Source organism: Sebastes fasciatus, chromosome 14, assembly GCF_043250625.1.
Source record: "Sebastes fasciatus isolate fSebFas1 chromosome 14, fSebFas1.pri, whole genome shotgun sequence".
Classification (NCBI taxonomy): Eukaryota; Metazoa; Chordata; class Actinopteri; order Perciformes; family Sebastidae; genus Sebastes; species Sebastes fasciatus.
The window spans coordinates 25,619,938-25,638,511 of NC_133808.1; the positions used below are offsets into that span (position 1 = coordinate 25,619,938).

General features: G+C 40.8%; 1 protein-coding gene across 6 annotated transcripts in view; it reads right to left on the reverse strand.

Annotated features, from left to right (window-relative positions):
- ptpn4a (protein tyrosine phosphatase non-receptor type 4a) overlaps window positions 1-18,574 on the reverse strand; it is an 84,989-nt gene that overhangs the window by 43,097 nt on the left and 23,318 nt on the right. For all 6 annotated transcript variants that reach the window (XM_074657517.1, XM_074657516.1, XM_074657513.1 and 3 more), the window contains one exon: window positions 3,893-4,047. In XM_074657517.1, coding sequence (XP_074513618.1) covers window positions 3,893-4,030 — 138 coding nt within the window. In that variant the 5' untranslated portion in view covers window positions 4,031-4,047. The remainder of the gene's footprint in view (window positions 1-3,892; window positions 4,048-18,574) is intronic.

Sequence of the window (18,574 nt, forward strand, 5' to 3'; positions counted from 1 at the left end):
CTCTTGTGTCACTTCTGGTTGCAAAAAAACTAAATGCCGAACTCGAGGCTTCAAAACGGCAGTCCACAAACCAATGGGTGACGTCACGGTGACTACGTCCACCTCTTATATACAGTCTATCATCATCTGATGATGATGATGATGATGATGATGATGATCGTGATGATTTTGATGGTTTGTCGAAATTATTATTATTATTTTGTTGCTGTGTATTTGTGACAAATTTGTTTTTGTTTCTATTGTAGGCCATGGTTTGTTGTTTCATACATAGTGGGATTTTACTTTTCTGATCCTTACATTTTGTTTGTTTTGTCTTTTCTTGTTTTATTGACAGATTTTAAAACAGTTTTTATTGTTAATGTTCTTGTGTGGACCACAGAAAGACTAGCAACCACTCTGTGGAAGCTAATGGGGATCCAAATAAAGATTGAAGAATTATACACAGTCTATGGTTTGTATTCCTCAAAGTACGAAAAAAGTATGGCCTTCAAAGCCGTTGGCTAAAGTTAAGGAAAGAGTTACTAGCAAAATTACAATTGTTTAGAAAGAAAATCTACTGTTTTTAAGTATCGTTGCATTTGTATTCCATCCAGAGTCTCAATCAGCAGTAAATTACAGCTGTTTCACAGCATTATTTATCTGTTGCCTCTTGCTGCTCTTACTGACTCATTATTAAGAGCTACTTCATTACTAGATAGCTCTTGCGGACAGCAGCATGTTTATGTGGTGTGTAGTGGTTACTATGGTTACCGCTGCATGTCACTTTACTCTGAATAAATCCTGCTTCTGACCCTGCTTTTGTATTTGTAGAGAGGTGGGTCAGTAGTGGGCTGGGCTTTTTTTTAATTTCTTGTCATCTATCAAGCCTTCAAACCAGATTCTGCTTCATACTGGTGTAATGGTGTCACAGCCAAAGACTTCCCATCTATAAAGATCATCAGTACGAGCCCTCATGTGCACCCACCACCCACCCTTTTCGCACCACGAGCGCTCTGGTTCCCATGACAATAAGCGACTGCTTCTGGATTTTCACTCTCCGCTAGAATCAAGGCCAGTCAGGGCCAGGAAGAGGATCAATAGAAGTATTGTTGCTCTCAGGATGGCTTGTCTTTCCAGGAAGTTAGTGCTGCTGCAGGGGTCTGATCAATGACACTGACAGAGAGACTGACAGAGAGCGAGTCATTCATTCAGCGAGAGGCGGGGAGAGAGGCGAATGGAGCAGGAAGCAGAGAGGGAGAGGAAAGAGTCAGAAGAAATGTAAAGAAAGGAAATGGAGAGGAGAGATTTTATAAAAGAGACTGTGTAAAGCCCCCGACACACCAAGCCGACGGTCGCTGAGCGTCTTTCGGGTCTAGTCTGCCCGTGTTGGAGGTTTTTCAGCTGACTCAGCAGGTTGAATCAGCGGCGGAGCCCATCAGTGAGAGAAATCCCTCTGATTGGCTGTTAGCTTCAACGAATCAGTGCACGAGAAGAGAAACAGAAGTGAGGAAAGCAAGCCAACGACTAAAGTCAAGAGCACACTAGGCTTGTCGCATTCGTCGGTGTTACACGGTGGTCAGGCACACATCGATTACATTACGTACCCACCGCCCCCACCGTCATTTTGATTTTTTTATAGAAGTAAAACCCATTTACTTAATTTTGCCGTATCAGCTGATATTTTCACAACGACATCAGGAAGGAAGCTGAGAGTTATTTCCTCTAAGACTCTAATAGTCTTAGCGGTGTGTTCAAGCGCAACTTGTCGGCCAAGACAAAGGCGACGTGAGGCCTCCATCGCCTCTAGGTCTTTGTTGTCGGGTTGGTGTGTCTGGGCCTTAAGATAGCGATTCATAATGATGGCTAAAGTGAATATCCATCCATGAAGGGAACACGATGCAAATAGAAGTTTGATGGCCTTTTGGTTGAATCACAAAATTGTTTTCTGTACACGGTTCATACGCAGAATTTGTGTTTCGTCTCTTCTGGTGGGAACAGCAGAAAGAGCAGAAGAGTGCCAGGAAGTGAAAGACAAACAGCTACAGGCTAGCTTGTGGCAAAAACATTCAAAAAATGTTTTGTCGTTCGTCATCCGCTCCTCTCTCACAACGAAACAAAAAAATAACGCTATTATGTAACAACGCTGCAAAGTCATAATGTGCATATTTGTGTATTTCTCTATGCATGCATATACATGTTCACATGCAGTCACAGGATGTGATCTGTCAGAGGGGATGTTATTAGAGGAATTGTGTTTTCTGACTCACAAAGGGAATTTCCCTTCTCGTGCTGTCAGAAGTCAGATCAAACACACGGTGACACAGAGAGACACAAAGACAGAGAGGAGAGGAAATGTGTTATCACATGAAGCGACAGACGACTGTCACAAGCCAACGTGTCACCTGGCTTCGGGTAAAACATACAACACACACACACACACACACACACACACAGCCACGCAGTCTGTTTCTCTCCCCTCGAGGTGCGACTGCCTGATTGTAAAACAAGATAAAGACCGACCACCTGATCAGCTACTGATGGAAGCCAGCATGAGAACAGGAAACATCACAATAGAACAGAAAAAAATACTTTTTAAATGTCTGCAAACATGCAGAGACACACAGAGGCCTTTTCCCCACCAACTCTCAAGTTAATTTGAAGTGGGCTTGAGGGGAAATTTACAGTAATGGGAGAAGTGGAGGGAGGAGGGGGCACAACATTGTTGCTCTCATTTCATGTTTCTCTTCCGAGGGGGTTTTGCTCGGTTTAATGTACGATTATTTGAGGGCTCATTTCATGGCTTAATGAACATCCCATTTTGTTTGAATATCAATTTTTAAAGGAACAGCGTGTCGGATCTGACGGTATCTATCAACTTCTGTGTAGGTTTGCTACGGTGGCCGACGCAAAAAAACACGAATGGTGCTCTCTAGAGCCAGTTGTTGTAAGAGTGCATAGAGTGTGTGTGTACGTGGGAAGTGAGTGGTGAAGCAAGAGCGAGAGAGAGCAGCTGCGACGGCAGCGAGTAACGTTATCGACTCCGGCCCAAGCAGGAAAGGTGTACAGAGTTTGGTTTGTCTGTTCTGGGCTACTGTAGAAACATGACGGTGCAACATGGCGGACTCCGTGAAGACGACCCGCTCCCTATGCAGATATAAACGGCTCATTCTAAGTTAACGAAAACACAAATATTTGTATTTTTAGGTGATTATACACTAAAGAAAACATACTTATATATATTATATTCCATTTCTGCCAATAGATCGCAGACTTGTCCTTTGAATAAACCTCGTTCTGGGGCATAACCAGGCTCTAAGTTTTGGAACTACAGTACATCATTTGGGGGCTTTGGGGCATGTAGACAGGAAGTATGATGTTGCCATGGACTCAGTTAGCTGTGGGTTACAACATGAGTGCTGTTTTTTATACTATATTTGTTTACATCATCATTAAAAGTATGTAGAATTAGCAATTAACAGTTCCTGTTTGCAATGTACCCGAGGATGTACAGACATCTGTCACGGGATTACTTTGATCCTGAAGAAAACTTAAAGACGTTATGATTCTCAGGCAAGTTCTGGCTTTATAAAGAGCATCTTTATTCCTAGGATTGACATCAGAGATAATTAAATTTTCTGGAAGTGTAAGTTACACTGAATATAAGTTAAGAGTTAAGACTCCAAGAAGGAGCATGAATTTTGATGCAAATTGTGGCTTGCTACGTACACCCACTTCAACTCTGCCACGCCTCCTTGGGGAGGGGCGCTTCACAGTTGGAAAACATCTGTTCTCTTAGAATGCAGTATTTAATCATGTAAGTCATGTCAAACCTGTACAGCACATTTGCCATATCTTATTCTAACAAAGTCAGTTTTGTTAAAATCTCTTATAGACCAGGGAGGGTGGTACTTACGCAGACTTTGAATGCCTGGACAGTGTTGTCCAGCAGCAGTATGTTGCACACAACCTGTGTGTGCTGCCTGTCTCGCTCCAGCTCCGTCGCCCGGACATTGTAGGATCTGCCAGCAGGCAAGTGGAAGCGCGCGCTCATCACGCTCCTACCAGGGTCTGGAACGAGCAAAACACACAGCAGAGAGGAGAAAATGATGAGAAACAAGAGGTGAAACGGCAAAAACAGTAGGACAGGAAAAGAAATAGAGCATCATTAAAGCAATGCTATATGACAACTTAGGTGTGCTAAAGTAAGAAAACACACTTTGGAAAAGGTTCAATCCATCTACAAAGAACATGTACAGTACGACATCATGTATTTTTCTCCCCACTGCCTTAGTGAAGGCAGCCACACAGCAAGGCAAGCCCGTACAAGCACGGCGAGGCAGCGAAGACCGACTGCTTCATGAGAAAAGAATGTCAATGAGTAGGCAAGCAGCAGATCCCCTACCAGGGGATGGAAACTATACAGCAGCGCAGCACTAAATCACTCACGAGCTACTATAAAACGAAATGAGGAAAAAAATAACTTAGGAAAAAAGCTTAAAATGCTTGCAATCCTCCATGTTTCATTAAATGTATAATTTCATCACCAACAGGCCTGTCTGGAAGTGATTGGTTGGTAAATGATGGCAGAGCAAACAGTGGCTGAGGGTGCCCTGTCTGCTCATCAGTGGGAATAAATAACAATAATTCAATCTGAAGCTGCTCCATTTACAACAAACCAAAGCCCATTATTACCGAGGCCACGTCCGACTGCTTTCCTTGTCTCCGTCGATTGCAAACTGGTCGCATGTGGCTTCAATCCAAGTCTACAGTACACAGATAAAAAATGGCCTCTTATACTTTGCAGTATATCTTCACTTTGCAGGATAAGAATGATTAATTATCTCTTATAATAACAGCCTAACCTACTATTTCCCGATATTGGCTTACCACAGTTAAAATGGTATTGGCATATACTGTGTAGTTACATGTATTAGGGTGCATTTTTACTTGTTTTATTTATTCCTTAAAGTTATTTTGAGGAACTTTTCTCTGGTTATGAAACAGTCTCAATTTAATACTGATGCCTCGATATGATCTACATAAGTAAACGAGACCAAGAAGATTGTCTATCTCCAGTGGTGGAGGAAGTATCAGATCCTTTACGTGAGTAAAAGTACTAATATCACATTTTGAAAATACTCCACTACAAGTAAAAGTCCTCCAGCAGCGACCAGCCCACCGCGGACAGACCCAGATCAGGCTTCGCCTCGCTGCTCTGCCGGTTCCCGCTTAGAGTCAACACCTACACAACGCAGCTGGAGGCCTAGGGTGTATTGCTGGGCCTGCTGGAGGGAAGGGAGGCTCAGGAGAACCAGAACCAGGACTAAGTGGGGCAGACTGTCAGACCTTGCTGTAGTAAAATGAGAGGTTTTCTAAAGGGACTCTGGTGCTACTGTTTTTGTCCATTGGGACCGTCAAAATCGACACTAAATTAAAGTTCCTTGTAGTATCTTTAAAGGATTAGTTCAACATTTAAGGAAATATGCTTATTCTGAGATCTTCACTGGTTGCCTGGCAACCTCACAGTGGTGACAAAACTCCAGGAAGTTAATGCCCCTTGACAAGAAATAGTCCAGCACATAACCCACCGTAACACCATGTTGTGTTGTTTTTACACTTTGTTGTTGGTACGGGTTAAACAACCAAGATATCCCCTGTTAATTTGTGAGCTTCAGAGGAACCGGTAGACATATTTTGTTACTGGCTGACTGTTTCCCTCTGTTTCCATTCTAAGCTAAGCTAACAAGCTGATGGCGATAGCTTTATATTTAGCATACAGAGTGGGATCAGTCTTTTCATCTAACTTGCAAGAAAGCAAATAAGCGTACTTTCCTCAATGTCAGACTATTTCTTTCTCTAAATAATTATTGTACAGTTAGAATTAGCATTCAACATGTGCTATTATCTTGTACGTGTATTAACTTATATTTACTGTCATATATATACTGTCAGCTAAAATGTTAATGCTAACATGTTCTGGTCTGATGTGTATGCACTGAGAGTTTCACATGCCAGCTCTTTCTGTTTTCGTGTAGTTGCAGCAGTGTTTTGCTTTATTTTGTTGGGGACCATATGCCGCTGCAGTGGGATCTGTGCCCTTCCTGTCCGCCTCATGCTTTTTTTTTTTATTCTTTGGTGATCTGTCTTGACAGGAGACATAATAACCCCACAAGGGTCATGGCCCCGTCATCAAGAGCTGCAGTATTTGCAACGATGGCTCTGTGTGAGCGTATTTGTGTGTGTATATAGTATATATGGAGGGCCCTCTGCGCGTCTGAGCTGCTTGTCACTACACATCAGCACAAACCCCCATGACCACTGGCAGATGGTGTGTGTACGTACACACGCACATACTAATGTATAGTTGAGGAGGCCACCACTAACAGCAGCAGCAGCCCGCCTCGTCACCTCCAGACACTCAAGCTCCACTTGCATCATTAACAGGTGGTTTTATAATATGTACAGTGTATAATTTATTGCATATGTTGAGTGATTGCATCTTAAACACGTTATTCTCAGTCAACAGGGGAATCTCAACCACAGAAAGTGCAGAAACAGTCCTACACTTCTGGAGCAGGTTCATATGATGTGAGGGAAACATGGGACATCCATGATGGATATTTCAAAATAGCTTTCAGGAATAACATCCATAATTCTTAGATACGGGAGTACATGATGACGTTATCAACATATTTTTAAAGAAGCACTCAAAACCAGTTTTACACATCAATATAAGTTTCATGACTCAGGGCAATACTTCTTAAGCCGCACATACATGCTGCCCTGGCTGTGCCATTGTTTTCTTCTGGTTCTGACTAGGCGGAAGCGCTACCCTTGTCGTAGTACACCGCTCAAAATTGCCACAGAGCGCAGCGCTCAAAGTTCAGTTTATTTCAACTTTGACCTCGGCTGCCGCTGACCTTTCAAGGTGCAACCAATGAGATAACAGCTGCAACTGTTGTTGTTGCCTAGAAACAGTGAATGGCCTTCCTTGCGCACTTTTTGAAAGAAAAATTGTGAGTTTTGGCTTCACATCGCAAAACGATCTACTCGTACAGAAGGAGTAGGAAGTACACAACATTTCTAAAATCGTACAGTGTATACCCAGCTTAACACTCATAACTCAAAACTGAGTGTCTCCACAAAAAATCACACAAAGGCACCACTTTATATCTTGTGTTTACCAGAGATGTGCTCATAAGTTTCTTGGAAATAAGTCATTCAGCATAAAAAATGACTAATCGACTAAAACCAAAACCAAAACCAAAACGACCAATTAGTTGACTAATCGACTACGAGGGGGCGTTTCTACCAGGGTTATCTCAGTTTGGGCTTGGAGACTACAAATTTTTACTGGAAGGTTTGCTGCATTTCTCTATAGCAGTGGCACACCTCTCCTGAAATGAAGACCTCCCCCACTAACGTCAGAAGAAATTCCTACGCTGTTATGAAATACAGCATTAGCCTACACAGGAAAGAGAGCAGAGGCGTTACACATCACACAGCATGGATAATGCGTGAAGTCATTTAGTACGTAAACTGATCACAATACAAGATGCATTCATATCCGTCTGGTTCAGCTCAGCAGGTGACGGTGCTAACCACCTCCACTAACAACTTCCTGGAAGAAACCCTGGTAACAAACTGGGGGTGTGGAGTTGGAAAACGTGGGCATTTATCCGGCAGGGAGGCGCTAACTAGCTGCATTACAGGAAGTGTAGGATCCAGTGGTTGACAGCTAGCAGGTGATATCCAACCAGGTGTGATGACGCTGTAGGTCATCCTGGTGGTGAGATACATTTTTCTGACAGCCAACAGAACAACTACATGCACGCACAATCAAGGCGCATACGAACTGACGCATGCACACTGACGCCGGCCGCAGGACTGTCAGCTCGGGAAACGGAGCGAATGGACCAGCGAGATGAGCAGAGAGGAGCGCAGAGATCAAGCCATGCAGAAGGAAGGAAAGGAAGGAAGGAAGGAAGGGACGCACTCCTATCGCTGGCTCACACTGTGGAGCAGTTACAGGATACATAGATGATGAGGTCTGACACACAGACTCTCTCCACAGGCCGCCTCGCCTCCCCGCGCTCTTCCTGTCCTAACATTTCTCTGCCATCCCGCTGAAGACAATTGGATATTCTGAATTAGGCTTTATTCTGAATGGAGCATTTTCCCCATTAAGACATGTGGGATATGCAGATATTAATCAGGTTTTAGGAGCAATCTTTGGACATGTATTCAGCGGATTCATGCGTTTTTAATTTTTGATCAATATAAGCGGTTGATCACTGTAACCGTGATCACTATAAGCGGTTTCCACTGTATTATGTTTTGCACAGCTATATAGTCTGCTTTAAAGTAATGTATGTTTGCTCTGCTCTTCTACTTCCTAATGTCATTGTTTTCTCATTTATACTCTCTGTTTTGCTGTTTTCATTCTATTCATTTCGGTTCTGTCCTGCTCTACTGTATCCTATTCTATTGCATCATTGTCCATTCTACTCGATTCTATTCTATGATTTTCTGCTCTGCTGTGTTTCTTTTCAGTTTTGCTCTGCTGAGCTGGACAGGGCAGCAGCCACGCTCCCCTGAGAGAAGCCTCCGGAACTCCGGAAGCACGCTACCATTATTGCTTCCTGTAGTCAGCAGAGCTTACAAACAGGCAGGAGTGAGTGTGTGTGTGTGTGTGTGTGTGTGTGTGTGTGTGTGTGTGTGTGTGTGTGTGTGTGTGTGTGTGTGTGTGTGTGTGTGTGTGTGTGTGTGTGTGTGTGTGTGTGTGTGTGTGTGTGTGTGTGTGTGTGTGTGTGTGTGTGTGTGTGCGTGCGTGCGTGCGTGCGTGTGTGTGTGTGTGTGTTGACCCCTAAAGCTTCCCTCAGTGGTGGGCTCCTCTGGCTCTCTCAGCTTATTGCAAACACAGACGGTCCTGGAGCCTTCCCGTCTGTACACAGAGGAATACACGCCCTTCATATACACACATATATACGAACGCATCCGCTGCAACACATTAATAACTGAGACACGCATGTTATCCAACATCAAAATCAGGCTGCGCTGATACATACTTGCACACAAACACAGAAACACAACAATAAAAGTTTTCCGAATGTTACCTACTGAACTACGATTCTCCCCGGATATTTCTTATTTATACACATCAGAATAAAAGTCTTCAAAGGAAAAGCTGCACAACAGGCAACGTCCTTTCCCGGTTCGAATATGGGACGACTAATGAACTTCATTTGCCCCATACATTTCTATTTATACCCCCCAATTCCTTCAAAAGAAACTCAAAAAGAAATGCTTTGTGTGTTATTTTCTGCTCCTTTGTGTTGCTTTAAAACAATTGAAATAAGAGGCTCACAGTTGGGAATCCCAGAGGAATTATACATCACCGCTCCACAGCGTTTCATAAAGCGGAAACTAGGCCACAGACAAACAGGTGGTCAATTACAGATGTGTGCCAGTGTGTGTGTGTGTGTGTGTGTGTGTGTGTGTGTGTGTGTGTGTGTGCAGACAGCTTGTGACTGCTGTGAGTTTTCATAATAAATGATTGAGATAAACTACTCTAAAGCGCTCATAGATCTTTCCCTCTCTGCGTATGACGTTTAAATAAGGACATATAAATGAAACATGCAGCAAAAACAAAGAGGTATGCTGGGTATTAAGCTAGGAAGGCCAAGATCTGTTCTTAGCCTAGGAAGAAAAAAAAAGGCACTTTCCTTTGCGCCCACACGTCCTCTTTCTACCTGTCCTTCTTTATTTATTTTTTTCGGTAACACTTCATTTTACAGGTCCGCAAATTTCATGGTAAATAGGTGATAATTAGCAAGTAATCTATTTGAAATTTCTTTGGAATTGCTGCCAAATTACCCCAATATTTACCTCAAAATTTATCAAAAAATTACTTTTTTATAAACATGATTTAATAATTATATGCTAAAATAGCATATAATGGTTAAAATAGGGCCCTTAGGCTTGAGAAGCGGCTGTGCGCTGCTCTTCATCGGAGTTCGAAAACCAAAACTGATAGAAGACACTTCTCATCAGGCACAAATCTCACCATTGTGGGACTTATTGTCTCCACAAATGTAACCTGGTAGCTAATGTAATGATTCAGGGGGATTTTTTAAGAAATTTTAAAGAAGTTATTTGCTAATTATTATCTATTTATCAGCAGAAATGGAAATAAAGCACATCAATTTACGCTATTGTATTCTTTTCCTGGAAATGTATTAAATAAATTACCAGCTATTGGGAAATAGCGGAATATAATTATTAAATAATGTTTATAATAGAGCAGCGCACAGCCCTTCTCAAGCCTAAGGGCCCTATTTTAACGATTACATGCTATTTTAGCATATAATTATTAAATAATGTTTATAATTAAGTAATTTTCAATTCATTTTGAGGTAAATATTGGGGTAATTTGTCAGTAATGAAGGAAAAGACAAATACTAATACTAATAATAATCATAATCGTAGTCATAAAGATAACAATTTCTACTAAAATAAAAGGGGGTGGGATTGCAATATGTAGATGATAGTAGTGACGAGGTGGCATTTAGCTCACCGGCAGATTGAGAGACAGGATCAGATATGATAAATGTTTATTGAATTCTGTGATTTGATTATTTTGTTTGGCAGAGCATTGCTCTAGTGATATATGTTCCGAGATATGATGTCCCTCTTTAGACCCCTACACCCGCCCTCATTGAACTTTGCCCAGTTTTCGCCACCCTGTTCCCTCCCAATGTTTGGTGTCGCACCCTTTTTTCCTCCCACTCCCACACCCGGTCACCCCCCATGATCCCTTTAATACTACTTATTTTATGTAGGGCAACAACAGCAGCAGACAGAGTGCTGTTTCATGTCTCTGTGTGTGTGTGTGTAACTGACAGATTCAAACAAAGCATTTAAAATGTGTGTGTGTGTAGGGGAGGAGGGGTACCAGGGAAGTTGCAGCTTAAGGAATGTGGGCAGCAAAAGACCTCTGACCTCCTTTAGGGATAGCCATATGTGGCCCTGGCTGATGGTGAAGTCATACAGTGCAGCTTGTAATCGGATTGCTAAAGGCTCTGAGAAAAGAAGAGTTGATTTTCTCTGAATTCATTTATTAAGAAAACTCAGATTTTATGTTGATGGTGTAGTTGAAATGTTTGTCTTGGTCTACTGCCAAACCAGCACATGCATAAAAAACGACCACACCAGCAGTCAGATACAATAAAAAGGCTTGGTTGGGTGTTAAGATGCTTTTGCAGCAGGCCAATCTTTATATGTCATACTTCCACCACTGTGAAACCAAAAGCGTATGGGCGTTAGGGCGGTAAATCGTGCGGCGGTAGAAATGTGTCCACCGGTTGAGATATTGGCAATACCATTTCCACTACGGTAGCAATGATAACGCAATTCCAGCTACCTCGCAAGGTCACGTGATTTGGGCAGATGTGGAGGAGGAGAGTAAAGTAGAGCAGGAGGAGGCATCGCAACCAACCCAAGATGAGGAAGAACTCTGGTTACAGCCGGTGCCTTTAAATGAAACTTGTGAGCTCATGTTTACAACATGGGAAGTTGTGTACATCATATGCTTGGCGTTCAAGTGGTTAAGTCGTTAAGAACATTGCTGCAAAGCAACAGCAATATTAGCATTACTGTCGGCCTCTAGAAGCCACAGAGGCTAAATATTTAGCAAGCTAGCAAGTGGGTAACATAATGCAGGAAATGCAAAGGCATAATGACAGAGGAAAAAGATGAGGCCGTTGGGAATATCAACATTTTCCTTAGACATATTATAAAATTACGAAAAAAAAACAATATACAATTAAAATTACAATATATTCACTTATTATGTACCAAAAAATGAACTTCCATGGCCTCCGCCATTTCTGACAACGTTAGCAAACACGTCACAACTCGTGAACTCGGAGCTTTCAGAAACTTTCCACTTACAGGGTCGTGAATACGACAAGAGAGGGGCGTTCATATGGACTCTTCTCGTGAACACAGTAAACACGGTAAACACGACTCCATTTGAAGGCAGCAAATATTACCAGACATTTGTAGTTTATTCCAACAGTGTTTTGTCAGCTTTTGAACTGAAAGATGAGCAAATCCTGCAGGAAATGTCAAGTCTTTTTCTCTTTTGGTATCCTCTACAATTCAAATTTGTGTGATTTTTTATTGCACTGACTGAAGTCAGGCTGGTATTCATTTGCACCTGTTAACCTTAAAACCTGTAACACTTGAAACTCTTTTTCTCAGGAACCTTAAAGCTATCATTTTGAAAGAATTTTGGTTTAAGTATTTTGAGTCATTTGTTTTTAACTCAAGTGTTGGCTCATGTGAGGCAGTTGGTTTTGTTTGTATGCACATAATAATCAATGTGATGAAGAACGGTCTTCTTAATTTAATTTACAGAACAATTATTGTACGGTGATATAAATCGTTACAGAGATATCAAATTACATTAACCGTGATGGAAGATTTTGGCCATATCACCCACCCCTACCAAAAATAACTGACATTACAGTCCAGTTATTGCTCAAAACTTGAATTGTAATCGTCCATTAGAGCTACTTCTTGGTTCAAGTTTGAATTATAGCACATGGCTTCAGTTTCAGTAAAGTGGTTTAGAAAGTGTGTTTCAAGTTTTAAAAAGAGTTAGCGTAAATAAGTCAATTGTAGTGATTATTATGAGAGGAGAATGTCATGTCGGGTTTCTCATCTTCGGTCTGAAAAAGTTGCAAACGTCTGCAGACCTCTGCTTGAACTTCACTGAACCCTTATGGAATAAAGTGCATGAATGAAAAGCCTGAGTCAGCCTGCCCGACTGCACTGATTACAAAAACTAGAGAGTTCAATTCAGTTCTTCTCAGCTGCTTAAAGCCTTATACGTATATTTATTTCAACGTAATAAAAACGTGTTACAACGGTTAACAGGAAAGCAGTAACTTTCACTGTTCTTTCATTAGATGAAGCTGATTAACAGCCTGAGATATACAAGAGAGCCACAGACTTTAAACAACAACAACAACCCACATTAGTGTTCTCAATCTCATCTACAAACAAGGCATCATGTCTTATTTGATACTAAATCTAAAAGTCACTTTGATATCGATTTCTGACTGCAAAAAGGAACAACTTGTCCGATTTCAGTCGGGCTCAATTTCGGTGATAAAAATGTAAACAAACCCATGTTTACGGTGAAAACTCCACAAGGTACATTTAAGATGCTCCATTTGTACTTTTGTGCATTTGTTCTGTTTTGCAACAAATAAAGTTGTGTGTCGGTCAGTCAGACACTGCAGCTTCTGATTGTGACATCGGTCCTCTAATAACTATGAATTGCTATTCCAATGCAGCTTTATACATTTATTTTTGTTGCAGCTGTTGTTGAACTGCTGTTAAATGTTGTAGTTAGTGTGTTAGTTACTTTTCATCCTGATATTATTTTACGATCAATGTCAAGAGTATTGTTTTGTTATGCTAGTATATCTGAAAATGGATTATGAAAACAAAAAAAAGTCTGTATGACTTTATTTTCTGGACAGTGAGCGGTTTGTACAAGACCTCAGTGAAAAATAAATGTATGATACTGAGACTATTCCATTAACATTTGCTAACCAGGGTGGTTTTTCCATTAAAATGATCATGTTTAGCAGCTTTTCCCAACCGAGCCCCGACCCCTTCTCAATCACTTACTGTATCATAAAAACTGAAATTAAATCTTTTAATTGTGTGACTGCTTATTTTCTGGCGAGGGTGGAAACTGGTTAATAAGCTTCATCATTTCATTAAATCTGAAGAGCTGCAGTTCAGAAAACTCTTCTATCACTTCCACTAGGTTTCCTCCTGTGGTATTTACAGAGGGCCAACGCCACTGCAAGTAGACCTACAGTAAACATTATCCAACTGAACGCCACAAGGGTCAAACCAGGTGAGTCAATCAGTAAGCTAACAGGTTAAAGGATTTAGAGGTAGGACGGCAGCATATATATTTTAGTTCAAGTAACTTTTTCTGTCATGTTGAAGGAAATGTGCCTTATTTCACATATGGAAACATGAAGTTCAGGGTATTTTAGGGCAAATATAGTAGTAACAAAATTAACTGCATGTTTCTTTTCACTCATGTTGGTAACTTTGTTATCATTAGAGTACTCTTTGTTTCTTTATATTAGACTCTTTAACTTGTCACAGCAGAAAAAGCACATGTAGAACTAGGGCTGGGCGATATGGCCAAAATCTTCTATCACAAATAAATAGGCTATATGAAATGAACCACATGGTAATGCCCATTTTTGTATACTCAATGTGTGAATTAAATGCTTGACAAATGAAAAGTACTGAGTCTTTTTCATTTGAACTTGAGTGCAAACTTAACATAACAGTTTTAAGTGAAATTATAGAGAAAAAAAGAAAGAAATATAGGCCTGGCCTTATCGCGATAGAAACAATATAGAAAACTTCATACGATAGACATTTTTACGACATATATCGTCATATTGCCCCAGCCTGAGGTGGAACTAATAACATTAAGAAAGGATCTTGCCCAGCAGTTACAGCAGAGCAATGCAGCGATTAATCATGTTGTTAATTACACCTGTGTTTGACAAGACAACAACATGTCTCATCTTGTGAAAAAGCTCGACACAACCAGAGATGTTAAAGATAAGCTGCCTTAGTTGACACATTTCTGACCCAGCCCTTCTAGTGCGTCCTAATGTACTGAAACTCTAGGATCTAAAAAACGGGTATCAGATCTAATTCTGACTGGACCACCACATGAGAGAAGCCCCACTAGACTTCTCCTGATAACAGCTTTTCCTTGTTTTTCTCCTCTCCTCTCCTCCTGTCTTTAACTGTCAGTACGGTCTGTGAGGCCATTATGAAAATTATAGTCATCAGTGGCAGAGAGAAACCGTTTACTAATACACACACACACACACACACACACACACACACACACACAGAGCCATTCATAAAAACACCTGTCGCAGAGATTCCTACTGAATCAAAGATAGTGATAATGGAGACTGACGGGCGTTTTCAGCTCATTCTGGTCAATGTCACTACTGCACTCATCTCCTCTAGATGGATCTCACATGTTCTACCATCATAATATCCACATCCACCTCTCCTCTCCTTGCCTTCATTAGCGTCTATGTTCTTCTTCTCTCCACTCTAATCTCCTCTTCTATATGTCTTCGTGCACCTTTTTCTCTTTTACACCTGCTTGTTAGCTAGTTTTCTCTTATCACCTTGCTCCCCTCCTCAGTTGTTTTCCTGAGTTTTTCCCCACTCTCTCTCTCTCCCCTCTTGACCTTGCTAACATACATTTCCTGAAGTCGAGGAGACAAATTAATGTGCATGGATATTTCTTCTGCCATCAAATGGCTTCATAACATTCATTCTTTCTATTGAGTCAAAGAGCAAAACGATGGTTGCTATTAGGGATGTCATGATACCAGAAATTTAGTTGTCGACACCAATACCAGGGAAATTCCACGATTCTCGATACCAATATGATACCACGGTAAAAAACAAAAGTAAAACAAAAAAATCCCATGTACTTCAACATTTATTCAAGTTTCATTTTACAAGATTACATTTAAAAGAATTTACCTTCGCCCAATACTCACTGAATAGAGCCTGAACGCATCATAATGTAAATCAATGGCACCTCCTCTAACGTTAACTAACTTTTCAGATTTTTGGCATTGATTTGGTACTAAAGTATCAGTAACATTCATTCTTTCTACAGAATTATTGAGCGTAATGTTCTTCAATTATTATTTTTCTCCATGTTGGAAGAAACAAGTGAAAGTAAAACACTGTTCTGGATACTCTAAAATGTGGCAAGAGTTACGTCAGGCTTTTCCAACTATTACTGTGATTTACTAGAAATGGCTACAGGTGGACAAGTTGGGAGAGAGACAACTCCACTCCCTCTCTATATAACCTCTTCTGTTGAAACAGCCTCCGGCGAGGAGCACATTCCTCTAATCAATGTGACTTCCACAAAAACGTTAGCCCCTGGCAACTACAAAAGCTCAAATAGCTGAGGATATTTCATTGGATGGTTCGCATGACAGAATTTACAGTTTTGTGGTTGTCAGTCTACAAGACAACATTCAGCTCACATAAATAATGACGGTAAAGACTGTGGAAAACTAGAGGTTTCTTTTGAAAATATCCAAAAAAGAGTAATAAACTAACTGTTGTGTGCTTATAAAAACACCTAGGAATGAGATATTTCCACTAATGTTCTCAGTTACTGTCCTAAATATTCCAGAGAAAGAAAAGCGTCCAGCTGTGGAAACCTTCGTGTGAACACCTTTGTCTGATTTACGTCAACAGCATTATGATCATAACTGCTGTGAGCGCCGCAGTAACCACAGTGAACACACACCCAGGCTCTTCCTCAGGCACACTTTGACTTCTCTTGATGTTTTTCAATGTACATATAGCACAAATGTCACTGTGATGGCTGGCTAGCAGCGGTGGAGAAAACCCACATTTTAAGGGTTTCCTGCTTTCAGCAAACACGGCAACTAACAACTTGCTGCTCCTCTGTAAATTCATGAACGTAAAACACAGCAAATACATTCAATTTGAATTCAATTGATGCATATTATTTTGTGATGCTATTTAGATGTTTATCTGACACTACATAAACTACCAGAATATGATCGGGTTCCTGTCGTGCTGTCCAGTAGTTTCATGTAACATCCAACTTTTACATATAAAAAAGAGATTTTTAAGTAATGCGATTCAATATTGTGATTTATTGCAATTTTTGTTCACTTTTTTAAACAATAGACCATGGGGAAAAGGGTTGAATCATACACTTCTAGGGACTTTTACTTTGGAAAATATCTAAATCAATACAGTAGAAATGTTTGATTTCCAGCATGTATGTAGTCAGAGATGTCCTGAGGTCAAATATATCTGTCACTGTCAGGAATTATTTATTAACATTTTTCCAGCAACCCAAAAATAAAAGAATTTAAAAATATGCAGGTGTGTCGTATCCATGCAGACACTCCGCCGTTTTCAACTTTTTTGTTTCGGTTGACGGATACGGAACGGTTACTCAGACTACAACAATAAAAGCAGTAACTTCCTTCTACCTCTGCATAGACTCAAATTAATGAAATATATCGATTCTGGCATTAAAAAAGTCAATTTCAAAATCATACAAAATCCTGCGATACATAAGTGAATAAATTTTTTTCCCACCCCTAGTAACCACCTCTGCAGGCAGCACAGGTGACCACTACTATAAAGATGTGACACTCTCTAGATATATTTGCCACAGGTCTTTTATACTACCTTCATTAATTTAAGTTGCAAGGAGGTCCTCAACAAGAAAAAGCAAGTATCACCTCAAAGTCAATTTTCCCTGGACTAATGGATTAGTTGGAAAAGAATAAAATAATATCTTGGCTTGTCAGAGTGGATTTTTTTTAAACATACAGGTCATTATCTACCACTACTACAATGTAGTGGGGACAAATTTAAAGGAATTTCAAATGAAAAAGCTAAACTGAACACACAGATTGGAAACATGAGAGGGGTGGGGACAGTGTTACCTCATTTATATAACAAGAGACCCTCCTCTCTACAGTAATGCGCGCACACACACACACACACACACACACACACACACACACACACACACACACACACACACACACACACACACACACACACTCACACACTCACACACTCACACACAAAAAAACAGAGAAACAGAGATGCAGGTTTGATTAAAGCAGCACATTCCCCTGATTTTTCCTTTCCTGCTGACGCCGGCACCTTTAAATGTTACCGGGGGTCGTGTTCTGAGCACGCTGCACATTTCCACCCGCATCCACCTCAACCCTGCACATTCCTGCCCCGCCAGCAGGGAGGCCAGGTGTTCTGTACTACGCACACGCACACAACACACAACACACACACACCCTGCTGCTATAGGTTAGCGGCATAACAACTCAGCTACATGGCTGAGAACTACAGTCACATTTACACCTGACAGAAACAATAATGTCTGTAGTCAAATATTATCAAGTGAATTATTTCTAGTAACATGTATGTAGACCCTGGACCATTTAATGGGCAAGTATAGTGACTAGTTGAGGTGATGTAGCCACAATGGACTTTTAGATAATGTGCATTTCCGGTCCAAAGTTTCCAGTTTGTCAACAGACGTTTCCCCTTCTAGCAACCAGTGGTTTCAGTTGACTTCAGTATACTTTGAAAATGAGCTTGAAGCCTGCCTGGGAGGACAATTCTGCAGTATTGACAGTTAGTATGAGCAATTTATAGTTATTGAGCCACCTGCACTGTGCTTTAATCACTCGTGTGGGGTAGGGGTGTAAGAAAATATCATGTATTACGATATATTTTGGGATACTGTATCGAATCTCAGAAACACTATTGATATTTAATAGTTTACATGCAAAGATTAACTCAGTCAATACTATATTTAATTTGCAAAGAGATGCACCCTCTCAGTGTATGTGCCCTCTCAAAGTAGTGCTATGATGTTGGATGTAACAGCGACTGTGATAAATAAAAATGTGCATCCCAC